At 39.4% G+C, this 24999-nt stretch overlaps 5 protein-coding genes across 15 annotated transcripts; all 5 read right to left on the reverse strand.

Annotated features, from left to right (window-relative positions):
- Positions 1-232: 232 nt before the first annotated feature.
- On the reverse strand, positions 233-6679 carry LOC137944914 (DEAD-box ATP-dependent RNA helicase 28-like). 9 transcript variants are annotated; one of them, XM_068790719.1, is made up of 9 exons: positions 6616-6679; positions 6099-6272; positions 4570-4718; positions 3189-3295; positions 1860-1950; positions 1560-1779; positions 1293-1388; positions 1021-1174; positions 233-913 (listed from the first exon to the last, which is right to left on the reverse strand). In XM_068790719.1, the coding sequence occupies exons 2-4, from the start codon at positions 6246-6248 to the stop codon at positions 3232-3234; spliced, it is 363 nt and encodes a 120-aa protein (XP_068646820.1). In that variant the 5' UTR covers positions 6249-6272; positions 6616-6679; the 3' UTR covers positions 233-913; positions 1021-1174; positions 1293-1388; positions 1560-1779; positions 1860-1950; positions 3189-3231. The 9 variants fall into 9 exon arrangements, with proteins under 9 accessions (XP_068646820.1, XP_068646822.1, XP_068646824.1 ...); XM_068790721.1 differs by lacking the exons at positions 233-913; positions 1021-1174 and having other exon boundaries at positions 1184-1388; positions 1560-1594; positions 1715-1779; XM_068790723.1 differs by lacking the exons at positions 233-913; positions 1021-1174 and having other exon boundaries at positions 1184-1388; positions 1560-1611; positions 1715-1779.
- A 1733-nt stretch (positions 6680-8412) lies between these two features.
- LOC137944916 (E3 ubiquitin-protein ligase CIP8-like) lies at positions 8413-9878 on the reverse strand. Its single transcript, XM_068790727.1, has one exon. The coding sequence runs from the start codon at positions 9539-9541 to the stop codon at positions 8519-8521; it is 1023 nt and encodes a 340-aa protein (XP_068646828.1). The 5' UTR covers positions 9542-9878; the 3' UTR covers positions 8413-8518.
- Positions 9879-12797: 2919 nt separating this feature from the next.
- Positions 12798-13253, reverse strand: LOC137943825 (uncharacterized). Its single transcript, XM_068789258.1, has one exon. The coding sequence runs from the start codon at positions 13251-13253 to the stop codon at positions 12798-12800; it is 456 nt and encodes a 151-aa protein (XP_068645359.1).
- Positions 13254-13488: 235 nt separating this feature from the next.
- Positions 13489-14312, reverse strand: LOC137944918 (actin-depolymerizing factor 5-like). 2 transcript variants are annotated; one of them, XM_068790731.1, is made up of 3 exons: positions 14291-14312; positions 13940-14199; positions 13489-13853 (listed from the first exon to the last, which is right to left on the reverse strand). In XM_068790731.1, the coding sequence occupies exons 1-3, from the start codon at positions 14309-14311 to the stop codon at positions 13703-13705; spliced, it is 432 nt and encodes a 143-aa protein (XP_068646832.1). In that variant the 5' UTR covers position 14312; the 3' UTR covers positions 13489-13702. The 2 variants fall into 2 exon arrangements, with proteins under 2 accessions (XP_068646832.1, XP_068646833.1); XM_068790732.1 differs by having other exon boundaries at positions 13940-14164; positions 14264-14310.
- Positions 14313-15943: 1631 nt separating this feature from the next.
- On the reverse strand, positions 15944-24753 carry LOC137944917 (26S proteasome non-ATPase regulatory subunit 4 homolog). 2 transcript variants are annotated; one of them, XM_068790730.1, is made up of 11 exons: positions 24663-24753; positions 24440-24553; positions 24144-24249; positions 22947-23061; positions 22628-22837; positions 22226-22523; positions 20582-20717; positions 20291-20394; positions 20145-20213; positions 16430-16514; positions 15944-16221 (listed from the first exon to the last, which is right to left on the reverse strand). In XM_068790730.1, exons 1-10 carry the CDS (start codon positions 24672-24674, stop codon positions 16470-16472), a joined length of 1209 nt encoding a protein of 402 aa, XP_068646831.1. In that variant the 5' UTR covers positions 24675-24753; the 3' UTR covers positions 15944-16221; positions 16430-16469. The 2 variants fall into 2 exon arrangements, with proteins under 2 accessions (XP_068646831.1, XP_068646829.1); XM_068790728.1 differs by having other exon boundaries at positions 22628-22840.
- Positions 24754-24999: the final 246 nt, after the last annotated feature.

The following is a 24999-nucleotide window of genomic DNA, read 5'->3' on the forward strand; positions in this document are numbered from 1 at the left end:
AACGAGACGAGAGAAACCAGACCAGTACCCCCGACAGAAAGTGAGACTCCACGACGAAAGTGAGTATCTAATTCACTTTCAGTTAGATCCTCTCCCCTCCCTCCCTCTCCACCTCTCATCCCTACCTATGCTTCCCCTCTCCCCTCACTGCCTACTCTCTCGAACCATGAATAATTTTATTTATTTTTAATTATTTTATATTACATTAAAATCTATCTTGTTTAATCGTTTTTATGGTCTAAGCTTTAGAGACTTTTGTGTCTTATCCACAAAAGGGTAATTGCCGTCTTTGGATCAGGGCCCTCGGGAAATGGAGGAGGACGATGATTATTGATGATGGAGAATAGGACCGACAACAGTTAATGTCTGGGTGTGATGTCATGTTCTTTGCTTTGGTCTCCTATGGTTTACGGGCTTCCCGTCTGGTTTTTTGTTTTATTCAGGACAAGTTTTCCGGAGAATTTTGATGTTCCTGTGAAAGGAGTAGCATTGAATTGCAGTCTGAGGCTGGAAGCTCAAGACAGGAGAGGAAAGGGGTGATCAAGAGGCAAAATTGAGACAAAAGAGACGAAAGATCATCGAATTTTGAAAAGAGAATTTTGGGGTGCCAATCCATGAACTTCCCCGCAATCTGGGCTCCTCTAATCTCGCAGATAATTTAGGAGAAGACAAATCTTTTATTAGCTTTGCCTACCACCCTTTTTCTTTTTTGCAGGCATCGTTTTCCGACTCTCCTTTATGCTCTGAAGACCATAAGATGCCGACAGTGTTCATACAAGTGTGAAAAAGTGAGACCTTACCTCTCCAACAATTTTTTATGCAGATTTTGTCTGGAGTAAGATCTTCTGACCACGCAAATCGCCGACAACGATCGACTTCCTTGGAGAACGACATGGTATCAACTCCTGCTATGCTGCAATTTGAGGTTTTTATGTCATCTCCATTTCTTTGTTTTACTGTATCATGTTTGCTTTGAATGGTATAGCAGATATCTCCGACAAACATAAAGAAATGGCTTACTTCGAACGATTGCTTTGGGTTGCTTTTATAGCTCAAGAGGGGTCTATTACCGTCAAACAGAATTACTTTGTATTGTGTAAAGCAGCAGTGAGATTGTTGATTCCATCATGCTGCTTCGCTGCACTTTCAGAGGAAAAAAATGCAGCTAAAGTAACTGCACTGAGAATAATTCTACAGGTGGTTACAAATCAGACGGAATAAATGTATGTCAACATTCTCAACAAAGTTACTACATCAAAAATATTCTGAAAAAGAATAAGAGAGGAGATAACCTCATGCACCCTTCTCCTCTTCTCCTTCAATTTAAGTTCCTCAGCCTTCTCTGCACTGACAACCTCATTCTTCCCATCGTCTTTATCTTTAGATGCCTACAGAAGATATCTTCACCAATAATTTCAACAGAATATAATGCAAAATAATTGTCACATATGCACCATGCACATTTTCCTCATGCATCTTAAATAAATATATTTATATAGATATATTGAAAATAGTTCGCAATGAAAAGCTTGAGGTGTAAATTCAACAGGTAGACTTACCTTGGCAGCTGTAGCTACAAGTTTCTTCTCCTTTTCTGTGACAATCCAGGTTCTTTTAGGTCGTGAGAAAATTTTCAATCATGTTTTCAGCCTATCAAGTCGTGAGGAATTTACCTACAATGAGTGTGGGAAACATGAAGTAGGAGAGGATAAACCTTATATAATGAAGAAGAACCCTTGGCTGCTTCCATCTCAGCTTTTCTTAGTGCCCCTCTCTTCCCTGCATAATATTGAAATAGCTTTATCAGACAGTAAGAAGAAAATTAGTGGAAAGATTATGTGCTAAAGGCATAAGCAAACCTTTAAAAGTGCTCTATCATTATCGGTGACAAAAGTTACAGCATATCCTTCTCTACCAGCTCTTACTGTACGACCCACTCGATGCACGTAACTGCAATTAAGAAAACGAAAGTAAATCACATCAGTCAATAGAGGAGGGTAATTAACATTCTTGCAACCATCCAAATGCACAACAGTACATTGAGAAAAAAAGAACATGTTTCCACCTATTTTTAAGGAAAATAAGTTAAGCTACTATTACAAAGAGTTGTCCTAAAAATGCTCAGAAAAGCATACTTTTCTGACAGATTTTACACAGAATCTTGTGTCCAGCATATGAGACAACATTCAGCAGAAATAGAAATTCTAAGATAGGAAGGAAATGAGGCAAGATGCAGCTTAAATAGACCAAAAAAACTGATTTTTCCCATTAGGTAGAAAAACAATGACACAAAAAATAATCCAGAGGAATGTGAATGTCAAGGTCATTCAAGGAACCAAAACCCTTAATAAGGTGTTTCTTGTTCAGGAAAGAGACAAAAGTACTCACATGTTTATTATTTTTAATAAAAATTAATACACTATGTTAAAGAATAGTCTCACATGGATTAGTGAGTACAAAGATCTTGAGTTTATTAGTTGGGAATGAAGAATCCTAAGGTGACTAGTCATTTTGGGATAGGGCCTTAGACCCAATTTAACATGGTATCAGAGCATGTACTCATATGTGGGCTTACACTTAAAAATTATCTACTTGTAGAGCCACAAAAGAGGGCCTACACCTAAAACTATCCACTTGTAGAGCCACAAAAGAGGGCCTAAACCTAAACTGCCTACTCCTAAATTATCCACTTGTAGAGCCACAAAAGATGGTCTACACGTGAGGGGGAGTGTTAAGGAATAGTCTCATATGGATTAGTGAATACAAGTATCTTGAGTTTATTAGTTGGGAAAGAGGTTTCCTAAGTTGACTAGTCATTTTGGGATAGAGCCTTGGACCCAATTTAACACACTAACCATGTAATATCTCGTGGACAGGCAAAGTTTATAACCGTTTGAACTCCAATTATATCAAGTCCCTGAAATGCCACTACAAAGTGAGTCATGACAGAAAGCAAAAAAATTGAAAACTATTAAATGACACAAGTAGAACAGAATCTCTCATGGAATTTTCTGCAGCAAAGATCTCAACTGTCACAGTGAAACAGAAATTACAATATGGTGAATCAAAGATATGTCTCCTCCATGGCATTTTAAATATTTCTATGAGGAAATTAAAAATACATGAGTTGTGATAAGAAAAACTGTAGAGCATTAAGATAATAAGGAAAGGATAATACTCAGAATAACCTGAACATGATCACTTTATGTGTGAACGTCTTAGTGCATAATGCTAGAAGAACTGCATCCTGATTCGCTTCACGGTTGGGACAGATCCTTCTACCGTGCAAACACAACTGGTACAGGGAAAAGTTACTAGCAGACATAATCAATAAACCACAGAATAAACATATACACAAGGAGAAACATAGCCATCCAAGACACATAATTGATACAACATCTCTACATTTGACAACAGGAAGCCAAAGAGTCAATGATGATTCAGAGAGAATTGAAGAACATTGGGAGGAATAGTTTAAATAGAGGCACAACAGACTCAAAAATTTGTTAGACATGCTTATGGAGCTAGAACACCATGCATGCAAAAAAGGAGAAGATGGAGAAAAAAGAAAAAGAAAAATCAATATGTTTGACAGATGGTATATGCCCAAAGGGTGACACGAGATTTTTTTTCTGAAACAATCCGTCTAATGTAGTTCAGAGATTTCCAGACTCACTTCTCACAGAAAGTTTCTCCTTATTTCCCTAACCCTGACAAACTTGACAATTAAGACACTAATAATCTTATTACTCAAGACCGCATCTCAACATATTACCTGGTTGGAATTATGTCTGAACTAGGGTTCATGGTTTTGTTTTCTTCTCCTCAACGATCATCAATTCACTAAAACACCACCAAGAATGTCTGAACAAGTGCCCATCAAATTTAGTCACATGGCAATCATTGATAAGCATTATGTCTGAACAAAAGATTGTCTTCTTCATTTACACCTTTGAGTCATATATGTGCATGATGTGTCAATATCTGGCATAGTTCTCACATTAGAGAAGTAGAAATAGGAAAAGAAATTTTTCACCAAAGAGAAAAGAGGGGGAGGGGGAGAGAGCTTCTAATTAGGGTTTAACTACTTATCCAAGTACAAGATTTTACGTGTTGAACGTAGCTCGCATTTTCTAAAATAAAAACAAATACATTAAGTCTTTTCTTCAGAGTAAAAAGGCATTTCCTCCTTGGAGCACAAGGCACGTGTTTGACAAAGCTACAGACCTCAGCTCAGAATGGCATATTGCTTGGAGCAAAGTTTCCAGATCAGCCAATCCAGCAGCTGACATTGCTAAAGCTGGAAAGTCCAAAGTTTCCTTTTGCTTTGGGCCATCTCTTCCTCTCTAGTTTGATTTCGTCCGGGCTGTATTCTATGTTGTACTCTAAGCTTTCTTTGCTATTTCAATAAAAAGCTAATGGCCATTTTCAAAAAAAATAAATAAAAAACATACAAATTGAATGGCCACCTAAAAGTATTAACAGTGTGACAACTTCACCGACACAGAAAATTGAAGTGCAGACAACAATTAAACAACTAGAAGCATACAATGTAAGAAGAATAATTACTCTTCCATCAAAGTAGCTGGCCGTTTAGTAGATGGATCAGCTGATAGACGAAGAGGTTTAGTTAGAGACAGCTTCACAAGTTCCTTAACCTCTTCTGTCATTGTGGCTGAAAACAACATGGTTTGTAGACGCTCTGGACATAGACGAATCTGCAATTTTTAAACAACAGGAAATTTATTAGAGGAACTAGAAGTAAAGAATAGACTTTTGACAAGATTAACAATCTCTCATAATGGTCTCCAAAAAAAGAAAAAAAGAATTCTTAAATGAAGCATTCAAAACCACAAAAATAGACTTTTCTTCTTACTCCCCCTTTTTATTGGGTAAAATCGAAGTTCTTCATCATAAAATCATTTTAAACACCACAACGGGATTAGGTTTCCGTGCTAACCAACTCAACGTCTGGTGAACTTCTCAACAATTAGTGGACTATTAAAATTCAGACAAAAATGTTATTAAAATATATAAATAAAAATAAAAACTGGCTATAAAGCTTGACTCTCTTTAATTCTGTCTTAATCTTAGCTTCCACCGAACTACACCTTCAAATAGGCCCTCAAAAAGGATATTGTACATTACCACTATCAAGTCCTGTCAGGACAGGATTCCCAAACAAGTGCCCCTCAAAATTCAGCTTAACCCATTTCAAAGAAAAATTCACCTTTAACATCCAAACAGAAGCAGCTTGAGAAGGCAGAGTTTAACTTATGAATTTTCATTACACAGCTATCCATACTCATCAATGTTGAACACACAGACGTCTTAAATCATATGCTTCAAACCCCTATATGATTCATCTCACAGGTAATACCCTCGCATTTCATAAAAATACGTAGAATATGGTTGACTCCTACATACCCAAGAAATATGATATAATTTCCTAAATAACTGTTGATTCTAAACTAATGCCTACAATGTTACGAAACCAATCTGGTCACCAACCCAAAGAGGTAACCAGGTCCAGTTGAATCAACCTCAACTCGGTTTCATTGCCAGTTGACTCAGGATTGAAAAATGATCAGGGGAGAAGTCTCCCCTAATCTTCAGGAAGATGATGAAAGGGGCAAAGCCCCTGCCCCTCCTCCCTTCCTCTCCTCATCAGCAGCAAAAAAGGGGAGGGGCTAGGCTCCACCTCCATCCCCAATTTTGTTACTACAACAGGGTAGGGACCCCCAGCCCTTCCTCCCATTGTACAACAGCGAGGAGGACAGGGGAGGGACAGCCCTTCTCTCCCATTTTGTTACTACAGCTGGGGAGGGATCCTTTGCCTTCCCTCATACAACAGTGAGGAGGTTCAAGGAATATATATATTTAATCTCAGATGTGATATTACATGGACATGTAGGCACTAATCTGGAACCCCAGGAATATGCAGACAATTTATCTATATCCCAAGGGTATATAGGCAACCCATATAAGATAAAAAATACCAAAAGCAAATTACTACCATAGAACCTACAAAGACCTTAAGTATGTGAAAAAAAGTGTCTCTAAAATCAACTTAAACTAATGGAAGAGTTAATGCGTACCAGTTCACGTATCTCTGCACTAAAACCAAGCTCTAGAAAGAGACCTGCCTCATCAAGAATTAAAACAGCAAGATCTTCCAATCCCACTGACTGGGAATTGCATAAATGGTCAATAATTCGCCCTGGTGTAGTTACCACAATATCTGGCATGGATCTTAAGGCAGCTTCTTGGACCTGAAACAACATGACACAAAGTCGAGGTTTCATGATAGATAATAAAAGAAAGAGACAGTAAAAAGCAAGATAATACTTAGTTATAGTTCCCCATCAAATATATATGTTGCCTCAAACCATGTAAGTGAAAGAAAAATACATGGAATTTTTTTATTAAACTCATGCAGCAAGGAAAATAGCACCATTCGAGCATGAAAAAAATAAGCACCACAGGCAATTGATGGAAAACACCCAAAAGACCTTTCTGAACATCATCGGATATGAGGATGACTTTCTGACTTAACAAACCATACGAAGTATATTTATATCCACTGTCAGTAGACAAAGAATGCAAAATGCAAACCTTTGGTGAAAGCCCACCGGGTGTCTGTAAATTGTGCAAGTTTCTCTGTCATACTCTGGACCCTGCAGTAGGAAAGAAAAGTTATACGGAATATCTATGTTGGAATTTATGAGACTCCCATCTCCATTCCACAAAAAGTGCTCATTTGAGGCATGAAATGGTTAACAAATGTTACTACTGTAAGAGAATGTAGTCCACATTTAGTAAGTACTATTCCTCCTGGAATTAAGCTTAAAAGTTTCGTTGATGTTATACTCACGGGTCTGCTCACATTATCAGAGAAAAAGAAACTAACAGGTCTCCTATTTTACTACTTTAATTCTGCAACAGGCTCTCTGTTTGATCTAAGAATAGCATTAGGATTGCTTTTCCTTTTTGGCTGTCTCCATTTCTGTATTAGGTTTTTTGATATTCTAATTTTGTTTTTGTTAGGTTTCTTATTCGTATTCCAAAAGACTCCCTTTTCCTGGAGAATTGGCCTCCATTTATAGGCCAACAGAGGTAATTCAAACAAATCCCCATTTTCTGCTCATAGGCATGTGCAGAGTGTCATTGCACTAATTCTTCTCTTAATGAGAGTATGCCACATGTCACTTTTGGATTAGACCACATTTCATTTTTCCTTTTTGATTATGGGGCCTATTTCTAATTGACTAAATCTGGATTGGTGATCTTGATCTAGATGTTCCAAAGGTGATTCAAGGGTTCAGTTTGACTTTCATAATGGTCCCATGCTTCGAGGTTCGATCAGAGACGTTGACCCGGGTTCTAGTTTTATTAATCCGATTTTCATGCCTTAATTAAGTAACCTCATAATGGTCCCATGCTTCGAGGTTCGATCAGAGGCAACTGGTTTTACGGAAAAGCCACTAACCTTGTCTTATTAATCGAGTTTAACCAATTTGGTCAACCCGGGTTTTGATCGGTTACCGGGTTGCTAAGTAATTCGGACCCGAGGAAAGAAACATGATCTTTTGAGTCATTTCGGTTCATCTCGTTGAGCACACGCGGCGTGCGACCATTGGCTAACCGCAAAGGCGAACCGATAGAAGCTCGTTCAAGAAAACCAGTTGCTATCTGCCTTTTCTGGGTTGGGCGATTATCATTCTTAACTATCAAGGTTTGCTTAAGCATATCATCTGTATTTACTATTTCCAGAAGTATATTTGCTCTGCTAAATGATAAACAAGAACCGAAGAAAATGATAGAAGCAGTCAAAGCCCAGTTGCCTAACTCGAAAGGTTTTTTTCTGCTGCAGTATCTACCATTTGGTGCTTTTGTTTGGCAAGCTGTATCGTCCTAGGAAGACCAGAGTCGACAGCTTTTTGGTTGCATGTTTCAAGCTCCGAGGAAGACAGAAGCAGCTGGACAAAGTTGCCCTACCTGTTTTCTTTTAGAACTGTTTATACCACAAACAGGCTACTCTTGGTTTTCTTGCTGAATGGTTGTGCCTAGAGTAACAATTAAACCCAAACCAATGAGAGAGATGTGTGGATAGAAAGAGTTTGTAAGGCTGATAATGCTGCCCAAATGTAAAATTTCAGGTCCTTCAGGCAGCTTATGCTGCTTGTTATATAGTGAGAGTAGCATATTTTATTGCACTTTAGATGCTGGTTAAGCTCCAATTGATTTGGTCTCTCCCTATTCTGAGTTTTTTTGTTTTCAGCCTTGACAGTAGACAGAAATTTTCTGAAATTAAAGAGGCAAGAGTTTTCTTTCTGTCTGTCTGTGGGAGAGACAGAAATCAGAAGATGAGAAAAGAATATTTACAGGGGAAAAAGAAAAAATTGAGGACAATTTTAGGAGAAGCGTTCACAATTTCAGATGACCAACAAACAGGAACCACAGAAAAAGAAGGAAAAGAACACAAACAATTATTACTTGCCTTTCCCAAAATAACCTCCTAGATAGTATAATTTCCGCCTCGGCCCGCCGTCGACTTCCTCCTCTTCTCCTCCTCGTAGTCGGCATCGTCCGTCGGCAGCTCGAACCGACAAACTGGACACGAGTTCCTCGCGTCAAACCACGGAACGATACAGTCGCCGTGATAGACGTGCTCGCATGGCAGCTTCTTCCCTTTCTCCCCGACCAAAATCCCTTCTTTGCAGATCGCGCAGACGTAATTCTCGCCCTCACCGATATCCACTGTCGGAAGTGCCGCCACGGCGGATCTAGCTGCCGGCGGTGCCCCGCGCCTGGAGCCACCGTCGTTCTCGGCCATGTTCTGTAGTAACACCTCGTATCCCGCTGCGTCCAGGTAATCGTCGGGGTTTCCGACATACCGGTTCGATCCTTCCGGCATCTCGACTCGCAACTCAATCGAGTTGTCCTCCAAACCTCGAAGTATCTCCGACCAGTCTAGATCCAGCCCCCGCCGCCCGGCGGCGCGACCTCCTGTGAAGTCCCTGATTCTCCACCGCAGCAGATCTCGGCGCCGCCTCCGGTTCCTCGCTTCCTCATCCTCATCCACATTGTGCCGCTCCTCTTCCTGCTCTGCCCGCTCCTCCCCCGCCGTCTCTTCATCGTCTTCCTCATCGAGTCCCCAATCATCGAACTCGATCCGGAGAAAATCATCCGAGTCCTGGATGGGCTCAAGAGGCGGATTAATGGGGGGATCCTCTTCACGGGCGGCCTGGGCGATCAACCGCAGGACCTGGAGGAACTGCCGGTTGAACATGGGACCCTCGTATGGCGACGTCACCGGAGACGCTTCGCCCCCGGTTTCGGTCCCGTTGCCAGGCCCAGCAACGCCAGCGATTGCTTCGACGAAGCCGTTTTTGCAGTCCAGGCAGACGATGTCATCCGGCCGATCAGAGACGTTCTCGACGGAGACCTGCTTTTCGCAGTGGTAGCACCAGTACCGCGTGGCAGTGGACGAGTTCGATACAGCAGCCGCCGCATCCGCCGGAGGAGGAGTTTCGGCCATGACGGAGGCTATTCTTGTCCGGCCCGATGAAGAAAGAGATAGCCGTAAGAAGAGAATTTCTGGGGTTTCGGCAGCCCGCGGCAGTTCAGGTGATGTGACAGAGAACAGTCCGCATTTTTCTCCGTATTGGTGGGAACCTTGTAAAATCACCAATAAGGGAGCGGGTGTTTCATACTCCCCAAGAGTTTGTACTCCCTCTAATCCACGTGTCTTTGGACCTTAGAAAAGCCATAATCCGGGCTTGGAAACTCCACTCTTTCCATTGCCCCGTAAAATGATAAGAGCGAAAATTTCTGGTGACATACAGAGCTTTCTGATAGCACCTGATAAGACCCTCCAACGGTTTGGTTTGATGACGATACAGAGGTTCCCTTCGAAGTAAACCCACATAATAATGGAGTGCACTGTGCGAGCTAATCTGTTGTTACGATGAAGCTTCTGCGTTGAATCCCTGTATAAAATGGAAAAGTGGTCTCTCCCCTGTCTACTGATTTGAATCTTTACCTGTTTCTTGCTGAATTTTTTTTACCAAAGAAAACAAAACGATAAGACTTCAAGTTCAAGTTCCCCGTATCCTCCTTGTTCTTCTCGGCTCCTCGACGCAATTCTCCCGTGCGATTAATTCTTCTTCACATACACCTCCTTTCATGAACAAACAGAAAAGCTCTCTTCTTCCTACCCCTGTTCGTTCTCCAGGCTGCTTCCTCCGCTGGGTTTTTCTTCTTTGGCGGACTCGGTCAATCGTGTCGACATACCAACAATCAAGAGTTTTTCAAGGGTTTTAACCAGTACAAACTTTTGTTAAGTCTTCGTTAATTGCTTACGTGGTCGTCATGATCCATCCTTTTTAGTAGCAGAGTTCAGCGTAAGGTAGAGACTAGATGGGATCTCCAGTACCATTTGGTCCAGGAATCGGATTTCATCCAGAGATAATGGTAGGTTTTAATATCTAGTATTAGGATATAGGGTAATTGCTCAGATTAAAGAAAAAAATGTAGATAAGTCCAAGCCAAAGGGTAATTATCGAAAGTAGCAACGTGTCTTTGAGACAATTACGAATCCTTTAGAAATTAATGGAAATTGACTAAACTCAAAAGGTTTATGTGTTAACATCAGATAAGACCCTCCAACGGTTCGGTTGGGTGGCACTAGAAAGTAGCAAAGTGTTCTTTGAGATAGTGGAGTGTACCTTTTTTTGAACTGACATTGCTTTGAGAAGATTTCCTTTCAGGTTAATGGAGTGCAACAGCTCAGGATTCCCCACACTTTAGTGAAAGCGATCACCATTCTTCCCCCCACTCTGAGCTCCAGCTACCAAACATCACTTCCAAATCTTTCCAAATATTGAATCATCTTCTTGCATCACCTGCTCTTTGATGTTTTAGAACCTGGTCAGCTTCTGTTTGTGGAGAGGCCAATGGAAGAGTTCATAAATATAAAGATAAAGCAGGAAAAAAACCAGTTCCACAATCTTCCTGTTCCTTTTATCCTTTACAGGAACTGGGTTGCAGACCTCATTAATCCATCTAAGCAAAGAACAGGCTATGACTCTGATCATAGAGCCAAAGAAGGAGAACCTTCTCAATGACTAAGCACTATCTATACTTCAGAACCATTCGTCTGTCATTAAAGTCTAGGTGTCTGATCAATATGAAATCACCTTGGGCTATTTGCACTGCATTATCCAGATGAACAAGAGAACTTCATTGAGTTAGTCTTCGAATTTTGAAAACGAACAATGAAACTGAATCAATCACCAAGGTGCAATGCCAACTTGGTATTACTACAGCAGATGATGATTTGAGAATTTGTTGAAGTGAGTCAAATATATATATGGTGACCAGACTGTTGAATCAAACAAACACCAGATCTTATTTTTCTTCCAACTATGAATGTTTTTGCATCCTAATGAGACATTCTTACCAAATGAAGAGTAAGGAATATCAACCATCAGAGCAAGAACTGAGACTGAATACAGACTCAGTTTGAGTTATGAGCTACTGATATTGGAAGACTCTGGACCAATTTTTTTTTATAGAAGATGAAATTACAACTAACACACACTGAAAAAAATATTTCATGGAAGATGATTTGTTTCTAATAAACAAAAACAGCTGCCATCGTCAACTTTAGCTAATCTGTAGATTCTCAAGTTTAGGATCACACCAGGATAGAAGTATGGCAGAAATTTATCATGCTCCATTTGGAATATAGAACTTTGCAGCCAAATACAGCTTCCTAAGTGGTCTAAATTTTAGCTGTTAGTGATAAGGAAGAAATAGTTGTGTAAGGAATGAAAACAACCAGAATTTATCAACAAGCAAGAGAAAATGGGTTGTCGGTAATTAGATCCATACAAATGTTGTAGCAAGTCCGAACTTTCCCCTGAAACCTGAATCAGGAGAATGATGTCAAGCACTTTAACTTGAACATTCTGCCGACTTATTCCTGACATCAGTTTCAAGTATTAACCTTGATCAGCAGGCTGATCCCAAAAATGAAAGGCTACGAGATGTAAATTGTCAAAACTCTCAAAAGGTTAAAACAACAGGTTTAACCCTTCTTCTCCAACCTTATGAATTGGTTTTAAACAACAGGTTTGATGGCTACAAATTGTTTCTGCTGTCTATGACACAGACTACAGGGACCAGACACAGTTATGTTTACTCATTGTTTAGATCTCCGAAATACAAGAATGAAGACGAATACAAGAATGCAGTTTGCATGCAGCTTATGCCTAAAATCAAAATATAAGATGCAAAATTGGTGTCTAATCAGTAATTTATAGAGATGAATATTTCAGCCGTTTCAATAACAGGTGAAAGTATAGAGACGTTTCCAATCTTGTAATTAGTCTGATAAAAAAGTAGTTCCACAGCTACAAATTCTGTCTATTGACTCTCCCATATATGCTCCAGAGATCAGACACAATTAAGCTGTATTTCCCTGTCTTACTGAGACCATGATATAGTATCTAACACAGAAAATGTAATTGTAAAACAAAATTCATGCTGAGAGAATACCGCTCAAGGCGAACATCAGAATACATGTTGCAAAATTGGTGTGTGTTTAATCTTAATGATTACAGATGAATATTTCAGCTGGTTCAATGAGAAACAATCAGCTGCTTATTACCTTACAGAGAAGAACAAAACAGGTTTGGGATCTCAATAGTTAACTCGGCGAATCCTTAAAAATAGTAATTAGATTATAGATAGTAGTCAAAGAAATTTTCTTCCAAAAAAAAAAACCTCCTTTATTTCTCTTCCTGAGTTGGCTCCTTCACCGATTCCTCCGCCGCTTCAGTCCCTGATTGCACAGCAATTTCTTCCCTCACTTGCCGTTCAGCCTCTTCTTCCATAGCTTTCTCAGCGTGGAGTATAGGCTCGTAGTAATCAGCATGGGCATCCATGCACTGCTTAAGCTTACCGGTGACCTCGAAACACTTTTCCACAATATTCTCCTTGTTTTTCTCAGCCTCCTCGACGCAATTCTCCCAAGCAATAAACACTTCTCTACAACCGCCGCCTTTCATAAATAAACAAAACCCACACTCGCCGTCCTCCTCTCCTTCCTCCTCCGCTTCATCCCCCCTCAGCTTCGCTTCGCCATTGGAGGTATCGGACTGGTCCGAAGAAGCAGGTACCGATGTCGCTGCGGCTTCCTCTTCTAGGGTTCCTGATTTGGGGTCCTCAGTCAACGGCGAAGACATGGTGAGACTGATCAAAAACCTTCAAAGGTGAAATCAATCAGAATTCGTGTAGATGTTCGTTAATGGTCGAACCTAGGATGATTGAAGCGTGGAAGAGACGCGGGGTTGGGGACGCAGAAGTGAACTTGGTCCGACGGACTAAAGGGTCATAAACCCTAAACCCTGAGGGGGGAATTTGAAGTCTAGGTGACACGTTTTTAGTTATTCGACCCGAGTCGACTTAGAATGGGTCCGGTCGGACTTGCCTGTTTTTATTTTCCAATTTTTTGCCAGCAATAATACATTTTAGGATCGAACCAGCGTTAAATTAGACAATCCAATCTGAATTTAACAAGACTGCTACTTTCTTATTGAAGGTGATTAGTGGATCAGTCGATCGATCGAGCTCCTTTCCAAGGCTTGGATGATCTGAGATCGTTCTCCTTTTAAATTCAGTGACAAGATTGGAGCTATTTGGCTCTGTCTTTGATGACTTCGAAACCCATCTCTGTTGGATCAGTCGCCTGCAATTCATAATGAACTCCCTCCAGCTCTCTCCGCAACCCATCCTTCGACGTCGCATACAGCATCTTTGCCCTGATCCTCGAAGCACTCGGAGCCCTGCAACACAATACCCATGATTTCTTTTTCTCCCTTGAAGAAGAAAGGAGTCGGATTTCAGATATTAAGTTTCTCAGCGGGCTAACCATGCGATGAAGAAGATCTTGCTCTTCTGGCATTTGTCGACCGTGACAAAATCGAAATCGAAGACGGCGTACCGGCAGTCGTCGTCTGGGAGGGAGGCGGCGAGGTCATCGTAACTCGCCGCCGGTCCTCCGACCTTGTCCACCATGACGGCCTTGGATCGCTCGTCGATCTTGAACACGATGTATCTGTGCACCTTCTTCCACTTCATCTCCATGAACGAGTTCCTGCACTCATCGGAGACGTTCATGCCTGTAGTCGCCTAAAGACATAAAAAATATATATAAAAATCAGTGAAAGTAGAAAAACCCCATCTGAAACACAACCTCCGGATGCTGAAACTAATTTTTTACCATCCTGAAAGCCATCGCCATGATTGCCACTGGAGGTGTTTCTGCGTTGGGGAGCTTCGGGGTTGAGCAGTATATATAGAAGAGCTTCCGGGGAGATTTCAATATGAGTAAAATGTGTACATGCATTAAAAGTTTGATTAATACGAAAAGTAGACACTGAAAAATGTGAAAAGAATGGCCCAACTTCTCTGATGAAATGCCCGACAGATCCAAGGGAGGGGAGGGTGACTTTAAAGTGTGATTGTTTTTTACCCTCTTGTCTTTGTACCTTTCACATTTGATGGAATGTGTAAATGGGACATTGTGAACGACTAGGACTCCCACCCCTTTATTTAGGGGTCTCTATGCAACTTTTGTTAAGGTTTAAGGTTAGTCTCCTTATCTTAGTTTTTTTTTTTATATTTGGGGGACGCCACTATTAGAGTTATTATTGAGAATGGTCATCTGTTATGGTTGAGAGAGGTTAGAAAAACACTTGAGTGTGTACGATTTCTCTTGTAAACTGTAATGAATTATTGTAGCGGCTAAAAACAAGGCGAACTTATATAAATCTTATATTTTTCGTGTTTGATTATTTCTTCTTCTGTGATTATTATTGCTCTCGTTAGTATTGAATTAGAATGTCTAATTCCTAACAACTTCATTTCTAAGGCAGGCTTCCTTCAAATCCTTATATGAGGGGCAAGGGGCTCGGCCTTACCTTGGTGGAGTAAAAGCTAAGCCTGAACGGAAAGGCATCTCAATCTCATTATCTTTTATTCAATTATTAAGATTACTATCAGTAAGTAGGGTAGGAAGATGAGAAGCATACTTGACATCCAATCACTATCTCTTTTACTTGTGGACCCACATTCAATGGGTCCAGTGATTTGGGTTATAGGGTTGGGTACCGAAGGAGACAGAGCAGGTGATGGGAATGCTCTAGTTGTGGGAGAAGTGGCATGGCTGCATTTGTCTCCATCCATGTCCAATGCTACAAATGGGGTGTCACTTGTTTTTATTTAATTGTTTAATGGGAATAAAATAGAAGACTTCTCCCCATCCCCTTATAAGATCAGTAATGAAAACATGTGAGATCAATCTAGCAAGACTGCCCCCCATCCCCTTCTAAGATCATGACGCGTGTAGAGACGAGAAGACGATAAATGCTAGCCATATAGATCACGAAGATCGTAAAGTCGTACCACCAAATCTCAACTCTTGAATTCACCCGGGGAACATGACGATCGGACAGTTTTGGAAGAATTATTGAGAAGACGAATGAAAAGATTTCTGGACAGGTGAGATTGACGGGGTAGTCTCTTTCCAAACGCTAAAACTCGAAAACTGGTTGGAAAACTCCAAGCAGATAAGCGAGAGTGAGGAGACATGTATATGAGCGTAGATCTGCTTTCTAGCTTCGTGATCTGGTTTCGGTGTTTTCGAGTGGGTGGAGGTTTGCCTAGGATCACGAGATCTCTTCTCTAATTTGTTTGTTTTCAGAGTAATTGTGGCGAGTGCGTCCACGGTTTCGCGTTGCCGCTGCTTCTGCCGCCGGGAAGTAACGCTCTCTGGGGTAAATCGTCGAACAGTTTACTAGGTGATTGTAGTTGACTCTGCTTCGAGGTTTTATGACTACGACAACTCAGAGACTGGTACTGACGAGTGAGACCGTTTAAATAGATAGATTATCTGTTTTCAGTATCATGCAAATATCTGTGTTGTATCCCCAAACTTTGAATGAATGTAATAATAAGCTTTAACATAGAGCATGGTCCCCCATCACCTGCCATGAAACTCTGCAACAAGATTAAAGAGTCTGTTGGGTATCAATAGAAAATGTTCAAACACCTGAAATCAGTCCATGCCCGCATTTCCTCGATATGACATTCATTCTTCAATTTGGTCTACAGAAAAGTCCTTTTTCAATTTATGACAGGCTATGAGCAAACCTGTCAAAACCAAGGTCAAAATGCCGAGATTGATCCCAAGATAAGTAAGAAACTGCATCAATCGCCAAAAATATTATATTTCTATTCTGTTTTTTCTTTAAATAGGTTGCCTTTAATAGACCAAACTTTGTAAAAAGCCAAAGATATGTGTGAAACTACTGATTTGAAATAACTTAACACAAGTTCTGAGGTGTTCAATATTACTTACAATGAAATCCAGTCCAAGCACCAGCAGGCTGAGTAAACAATCACTTCTCTTCCTCTTTAGGTGGCTGATCTTCTTCTTTCTTTTGCTGGTATCAAAAAAGGAAAAGATAACAAAGTATCATTTAGTATAGAGCACTACTACACTAGCATCAAGAACCTACATGAGCATCATATAATATTCTAAAAATAGGTCAAAATGTGAGGTAAGACTAATATTTTTACAACTTCCGAAATACTATAATATCCAGCAAAATTCTAACTCATATGGAAATAAATAAAATAAACACGGTTACCATCAAGAATATACCATAGAGGAGTTTGTCTCGGTCTGCTGATGGCATTCAAGAACATAAATGTAAACTTTCTTAGCCTTTGTTCATAATGTAAATGTATTTTTTATTCAAAATGTAAAAAAATGTAAATTTTTCAAGTGCATATTTTTTTGAGAGGGTTTCAAAAGTATATTAAAGAGAGTAAAGAATATTTTTTTTCCCTGAATGTTAAGAGAGTAAATTAGCCACAACATTTCATGATACATAAGGCAGAGAAGCAGCAACGACAGAAGATAGATGGCAGATGTTCAGATGAATCTTGGCAAAATTAGAATACAGAAAATTAACAATAAAAATATAGAAAACATATCAAAGAGATACAAGGAAAAAGATAAGAAAATCATTTGAGATGATTTCCACATGTTTTATGCATAATACATCAGTGTGTTGATAAACATGTGAGATGCAGCAGAAACTGGAAATGATATGGACAAAACAATGAAACCCAAAGAACTAAAATCAACTTGGTACAGAAGTAGATCACAAACAACGAAAAGGGTTTATGGAATTCATGTAACCCAGACTAACAAAATCAGCCAAGGTTTGATGATCTGGGTAATGATTGTAAAAATTCAATAGAGACAGCATGTGGAGAATGGTCTTAGTTTCAAAGGTATACCTGCAGCAGTTATTCTATGGCTTTTATAGATCTAGAAGATGGATGAAGCCTAAAAGGAATGAATAGTAAGAAAAGCAAATTGCAGGAATTTTTTTTAAAGGTAGAAGAACTTAGATCTATAAAGCACCTCAATGGTGCTGGGTATTTACTATAGAGAGATGGGGTGGATATTAAGAAATTGAAGCCTATGAATGATGCTTCAATGACCAGTGGAGCTGTGAATTCCAGATCACAAAGCTTAAGACCTTAGAGCAAAGCTTTCACCTCAACCTCAGCTGAGTTGGCAGTGCCAATGGGGCATGAGAAAATGAGTTGGTGCCCAAATGAACACGAACTATCCCTAAATACCTGTTGTGCCCAAATTGCTCCTTGAACTGCCATCGAAGCTCAGTTTAAGAGAGCCTTGAGGGGGGGAAAGAACCATGACACATGCTGAGCTGGGACTTGTGAGGAGAACTATGCAACTAGCTTCAAACATTTCTTGATTATGGAGAGAGGCAGTTGAGAAGACCATTAATGGAACTTGTCCAAATCGAAATGTAATACAGCAGCCTCTCAATAAGACCACCAATCAAAGAAGAGCTTTGATTAAAGGTCCACTTGTTTCCTCATCCCGTAGGAACCACAGGACAGCAACCATGGAAGCCTTCCATAGGTGTTGGCCAGTTACAGGCAAATTGCAAGAAAAACATTGAGCAATGGAGCCCAGAAATGAGAAAGGTGCACAGCCGCCATGGAAGCCTTCCAAAGGGGTTGGCCAGTTACAGGCAAAATGCAAGAAAAACATTGAGAAACGGAGCCCAGAAAGAAGGAAGGTGCACATCTCGGAACTCAAATAATCCCCTTCCTCCACCTCCTCCTAAACACACACCAAGAAACTAAAGGAGGAGTGAACCATCAACAAATCCACTTTCCTTGCTGAGTTTCAGAACTTGCAAAGAAAGTATTGAGCAACTGTGCCTTTGTAATTTTTCACATGTCACTATTTTCTTGTTTGCTGCTTCCATAAGAAATGAAATATTTTTGTTGGCCCGATCAGCTTTGAAACACAAGATAAATTAGGCACCAGGTGGTGATATAGAGAAGCTTGCGTAGTAAGGCCAGTACAATCCAGGGACCAAACTCTAAAAATCTTGACCAAGCATATTCTTCACTTCATCTGGACAACAGCCAATAAAAAAGTCCTAATTTGTGCTGAATTGCAAAAAAGAGGCTGCCTCTATGCAAGTTTAGCAATTCTCAAGAAGAAACTCTAGATAACCTAATGCTGCAAAGTCCTTTCATCTATTCAATTTGGGGAGCCTCCCCTTCCTCTTACCAGATCACATGGCACAATGCTTCACTTGGAATTTACTGGTTACAAGTACAACCAAGTGGAAGAGAGCAATTGTTGTTGTCCCCTGGTTCCTTTGGAAAGATTGTAATAGCAAGACTTTTAACAGATCCTCCACCTCCACCGGGGGACTAGCTGAGAAGCACTTCCAAACAATTTGATTTGGGCCAAAAAATATAAGGGTCTAGCTCCTGTGCCCCTCTGAATCATTAGGAGGCAATGGAGATTAATTGCCACTTTCTCCCCTCGAGCTCAGCCTCATCTCACCCCACTGGCTACCACCCTCGCCTAGCTCCCTCAAGATCAATTTTGATAGTAGTTCATAAGGGAATCATGGTCAGACCATGAGGGTACTATACTTCCATCATTTTCAGGTCTTATTGGGAGTCTCTGCTGAAGAAATCAAGGCATAACTTCAAAGCCTGAAACCATACAAGCAGAAATTTTCAGCTAGTACATGCCAACTCAGCTATAGTAATCGGTTGGATGAAGGAAACCCCCCACCCCCTTCTTTGGCACTTTGCTTACATTTTTTGATGAAATTGAAGCCTCAAGAGTTCACTAGTTGCCTCTTGGCAGAATGCACTAAGCACTGCAAAGATATTTTGGATGTATTGGCTAAGTAGAGTGTTCTCCAGACCATCCTTATTGATTGGACACTCCTTTCCCCGTTGTATCCTAATCTTATCTATCCTTGTGTAATTTTTCAAGCAATAGAAGCCAACCACCATTTTGGAAAAAAATAAAAATAAAAAAGCTCCTTAAGTTCACCGCTAATAAGTAGTAGCGGAGCACACTATCTATAACCATCTTCCACTAAAGTTTTCATCAATTTCTAGAAATAGCATGATCTTGATCATGTGGAAGATCCAATCTTCAAAAAGATGATATTGGCTGCTTCTATCTATGGAAACCGGCTGTAGAAGCTCATAAGAGCAATTACTGCTCATTGATACTTTTTTTTTTAAATGCTCATCAATACTTTATAAGTAAGCAGTCGTATTTTTTCCCAAAAAAAAACGAAGGATTTAACAACAATCCATCATGGGGATGTTTCAAATGCCAGTTATCTAATAATCAATTATTTAAAGAAAAACAAAGCCACTATAATCTGGATTTTTTTTTTCATTTTTTTTCCAGTCGGCAAGCATAGGAATATTTCATCATTAGACAATTTTCATTTTTTTTTAATATGGATGAACCCACATGTAAATGATGCACTTTATAGATTCTGATACCATGTAGGCAACGCCCATATGTCTCTTTACTTACTCAATTTATCAAAAATACATCTCTAACACCATAAAAGGCTCAAAGCCTCACATTTATGTCCTCATTCCACAATCCACAGAACTGCGTCACTCTTTGTACACCTCAGTGACATGTAAAGCAGTAGAGATTATTGTCATTTAGTAGATATTCAAAAACTCACCTCTGATTGACCCTGTAAAGATGCAAGTAAGTCCTTCACCGATGGGTCATTAGGGTCAACTCCTGGAAGCTGCAATAGCATATCATATTACTTTGTAACAGTTTGGAAGTCAGAATTGCCTGGATGATTATAGGCAAAAGACATACCGATGCAAGAATGGAAGATACAAAAGATTGGTCTCCCAAGACTTTGTTTATTTCTGACTGGGAAGGCTGATCTTTTGCATTGTCCTGCACAGACATCTGAAGGGCTGCACAAAAGATATTCATATAATTCAGCACATACAAAATTTTTGAGACATTACTGTACATTAATGCTTACAAGGCTTTAAAAAAATAATAATAATTATACATACAAGTCATTCACCTGCTAAATGCCGCTCGAGCTACAAAGAATAAATCAGATATAAGAACCACTTGAGGAACATAGACACATACCAAAAGTCAATTCTTGATCGTCTGCCGTGGCCTCTGACATATCTGTGTCTCCCGCAGCTCCACCCCCAGATTGATTAGACCTAGGATCATCCATTGACATGGCAAGGGCCTGCTCTAGTAAGGCTGTTTCATAATCCTACAACATGTTCAATAAAATTTACTTGAGAATTTATGCTCTTGCACATGGAAATAATTGATTTTAGCATAGGAGAAAAGCCATGTTCAGAGGATGAATCAAACGACCATTACATGCCAAAGGACAAACTTATTACAACAGAAATGTAAAAAACTATCCATCCATAGCCCAGCATGTCACCATATAAAGATTACTTGCAGAAAATTTATAGAAGATCTGCTCTGACACAACAGAAGAAATAGAAAATAGCAACTAACTGAATCTCCTGTAGAAAAATTCATCAACTTTTTAGGAAAAAGAAATACAAATAGAGAGATCTGTTCTAAATAAATACAGGAGAACAAATCCTTGGTTGCTACAATTGTCTTCTAGAAAAAATGGCTAAAATAATTTCTGGAAAAGGGTGCTCTTTTAAACCTTAGGATATGTTCATCCATACTACGACAACAAGATTATTACAGACTGTACTCTGAGAAAACTAGACAAAACAAAAACATAGAAAAGAAACTTTATGGCCAAATACTTGATCTGCAAAATAACCAACTTTAGTGCAAAATTCACAGAAGAACTTTATTCGCTTTTCACTGAACATTTGAGATTGATGTCTGTTCCAACACACAATTGGACCTCATTATAACAAGTTTGATTTACCCAGATATAGCTGAATCTAAGGCAGAGTATTCGACTGTTTAAGAAACAACCATGTACTCCTCCAAAAAAGAAACATAAAAAAATAGTAAAGACCTAGCCAGTGTCATTGTTATTGTCTCTTTACTAATAGAAAAATGGATGACAAAAACTTAGAATTGACTTTCAGCACCACTAACTTCTTAAAAAAATAGTTATGCAAACAAGAGCTGGACATAACATTTCACCATGGAAGTTTAATACAATGAAAAACACTGATAAAAGTGTTCTAGCAATTTTCAAAAAAATGCAAATAAAAAAAAAGCACGTGTTTTTATATTCAGTAACTTTGTTCAAGACATCCTGTGTGTGCATAGTCTGCAGATGTGTTATCATCCAGTGGAAGCAACAAACACTTCCCTTTCCATATTTAAAACATTCCTCAAAAGCCCAGCTCTGTGATGGTACTAAAGAACCAAACAAAACTAAAGATACGAATCGAGTTTCATAAATGATGAGGGTAGTATCTAGCTCCTTTTATCATAGATTACTGATGGAAGAGTTATTTTAACTGATCTCAATCTTGTTCTCCTTCCTCTTCTTCCACCTGACTTATTTGATAACAGCATAATTCATCAAAATATTCATTTCTCTTCAGAGTTTAACATATCCACAAACTTCAATTTCTAAAGTATCTCTTGATCTAATGCTTCAGTCCCTATACATTATTTTGCATAAAACCAGATCATCATGAAAGCATATTCTTTACAAATCTAGATATGAAAATCATTCCATTATTAAAACACGCACAAATCAACCATACTGTGTCCAAATAGCTGAAAAAGCAAAATTTCCACGAGAAAATAAACCATAAAAATTACCGTCGGTTCATTTCTTTTATTATCCCCAGGATCTGAAGTACTAACAGGTTCAGCCATGGTGGCATCCTGAGAACTTGAAGCCTGTTCCCCTCTTTTTTCCAGCCCTGCTGCTTCTTCTGCAGCCTTTTTAGCTACAGCTTCCTGCCTTGCTCTCTCCTCTTCCATTGAAACCCTAAGAGCAAGAACCAGCTCAGGATCTAAGTTTGGATCCACACCAAAATCAAAACCAGTACCACCAGCGGCAGCAGCTGCAGCAAAACCACTTCCTCCTTCCCCATCTCCTGTGAATATAGGGGTACTGCACATAAAAAAGATAAAAACTATCATGTAAAGAACATGCAGTAGAACTAGAAGCACCTAATACATCTAAATTTAACCGCAAATGGAAATAGTTTCACTTACGTTAAGAGAACATCAGAAAGAGCATTTTGGCCTGAAGGAACATGAACAATGTGGCTGCTATCATTCTTGTTCACGGCACCAATAAGGGCCGCCAGCTTTCCATGCTTCCCATCATCTTCTTCACCAAAATCAACAATATCAAGGGCTACACTATTCTTTTTCAACCCTCTACCAATTGTTTCCAATACTTTCTTGTCATACTTGACTGGACTGCTACAGGGACAAACAGAAATATAAGCTTTGTAGCACTAAGAGGATATGAGAATATGATATGCAGAAAAATATTTTTCAAAGAATCAATATCTAGAAATTTTCCTACCTTCCAGCAAAAACTATAATCCTTTGCTGCTGTTTTTTGTTTTGACGGTGCTTAAGAGCTAACTGAGCAACCTGGATTCCAGCTGTCAAGTTCATCTCACCACCTATTTCCAAGCCTACACATAAGAAGAAAAGGGTCTTCATGATAAAAATTTCTTCAATTCACATATATTATTCCAATGGCAGAACCCTACATAAGCAGAACAGGGAAGCAGGTAGAAAAGAGACGACTCAATGTTCAAAAGCTAGAAAAATGACATATGCATGTCAACAGCCCTTTACGATACATCTACAAATTAAAGCCTAAAAAAAAGGAACTATACCTCACACTGTGAATAAAGCTAAAGAAAACACTAGGGCCAATTAGCTTTTTTTTTTTTTTTTTTTTTTAACTTCTCATGAATAGTACAAGACCACTTTGAATGAATCAAAAGTACATCCAAGTGACCAAGGAGTGTCCTTCCAATCTCTCATTACAGCAGGATCTCCTTCCTAGCTTGTGCTTCTTCTTTTTTCAACGTTTTGCCACTGGAATGAAACTTCACCATTATCCAAAAAAAAATAAAAAAAGTAAATCTAATTCGTACTCAAATTAGTAGTTTACATTATATGGTCATTCATTCACTTAAAAATAAACACACCTAAATTGTTCTCTCATCTAGTTCAACTCCCTGGTTCAGTTCCCTGATTCCATTCTACTCATTAAATAGAATAAAATAATATAAAAACGACACAAAAAAAAAAAAAAAAAAAAAAACTGGCGCCTCTAATGGTGATTTTAACCACCCCCCTGACCCAAAATAGCAAAAAAGTGGTATTTTTCCCTTTCTTTGATAATACGAATGGTACTGCCTTTGCTCTTACCAGAAAATTGAGTTGAAAAGTTAAGATAAGTGCAAAAAAAGAGCAGCCCAGAGATGAAAGGGAAAAATATAAAACTAAACTTCAGTTAAGAAGAACTAAGAGGCATAGTATAATTTAGCACCAATCAATTAGAGCATACACAATAAGACAGCAAGCTCCAAGACGCTCCACAATACAGAACAGATTAGGACTACATGAAAGAAAAATTATATCGAACATAACTACCATGAAAACTCTAACCATTGGTGCCCACATTATCCGCATCCACAAAAATTACAGATTAGGAACGCTCAAAGGAAGTTTTTTTAATAAATTAAAAGCAAAAGGAAAATACCGTGCATGCATGCGAGAATCTTCCCAAGATCGCTAGTGGGAGTGACCAGCACTCGAACTCCTTTACCAGCCATTGTCAAAATACCAACGGTATTCTCCGGGTTAGACTGCATAAAACCAAAATACATTCCTTAAGGAGAATACGAATATCCAAAATAAAGACCCTAGACAACACTTCAAAGCACCATAAACATAGAGAACAATAAGCGCAACCCAAGAATAGCCCCGATCTTAAAACCCTAAGTTCATCCATTCCGGGAAAATTAATAGAACGCCTTTAAAACGAAGACCAGATACCTGAGTTTTAGCTCCGCAAATAAGATTAACAGCGTCGGCCTGCGCCTGAAACCTTGACGGTGAGTAATCCCCATTCCTCATCCATTCCGAATTGTCGATACAGATCATCGTCGCCTAAACACATAAAGCAGCAAACGGTGTCTTGATCAGAAACCACGATCTTCAGGAATTGAGTGAAGAGAAAATTCAAGTGACGGAGAAAGAATTGTGATTGCTCGCTTACCTCGAGGACCATGGTTGAAAGGATGAGGGGCAAGGAGTGTGAACGAAGAAAACGATTGTAGAACGTCTACTTGGGAGAAGGCTGATTTTTGTCGCTTTATAAGCTCGCCTTGAAATTCTGTTTTTCGGTTTGAAAGGAAACCGGCGTTCAGAGTCCCGTCGAATGGGCCACTATTGTTTGGGGTCTGGCATAAAGCTAATCCAGTAACTCGTTTGGGCTTTTGTCCAGAGACTTTAAGAAGCAAGCTGGGCCAGGCCACTGTATCTCCCGAAGACAAAGCAAGAACCTAATTATACCATAATTTTTAATTAAAGGTTAATCAAATATATTAATTTAG

This window comes from Aristolochia californica, unplaced genomic scaffold (genome assembly GCF_029961685.1).
Source record: "Aristolochia californica isolate CCGP_79_NKW_82.1479 unplaced genomic scaffold, dmAriCali1.0.hap1 SCAF_11, whole genome shotgun sequence".
NCBI lineage: Eukaryota > Viridiplantae > Streptophyta > Magnoliopsida > Piperales > Aristolochiaceae > Aristolochia > Aristolochia californica.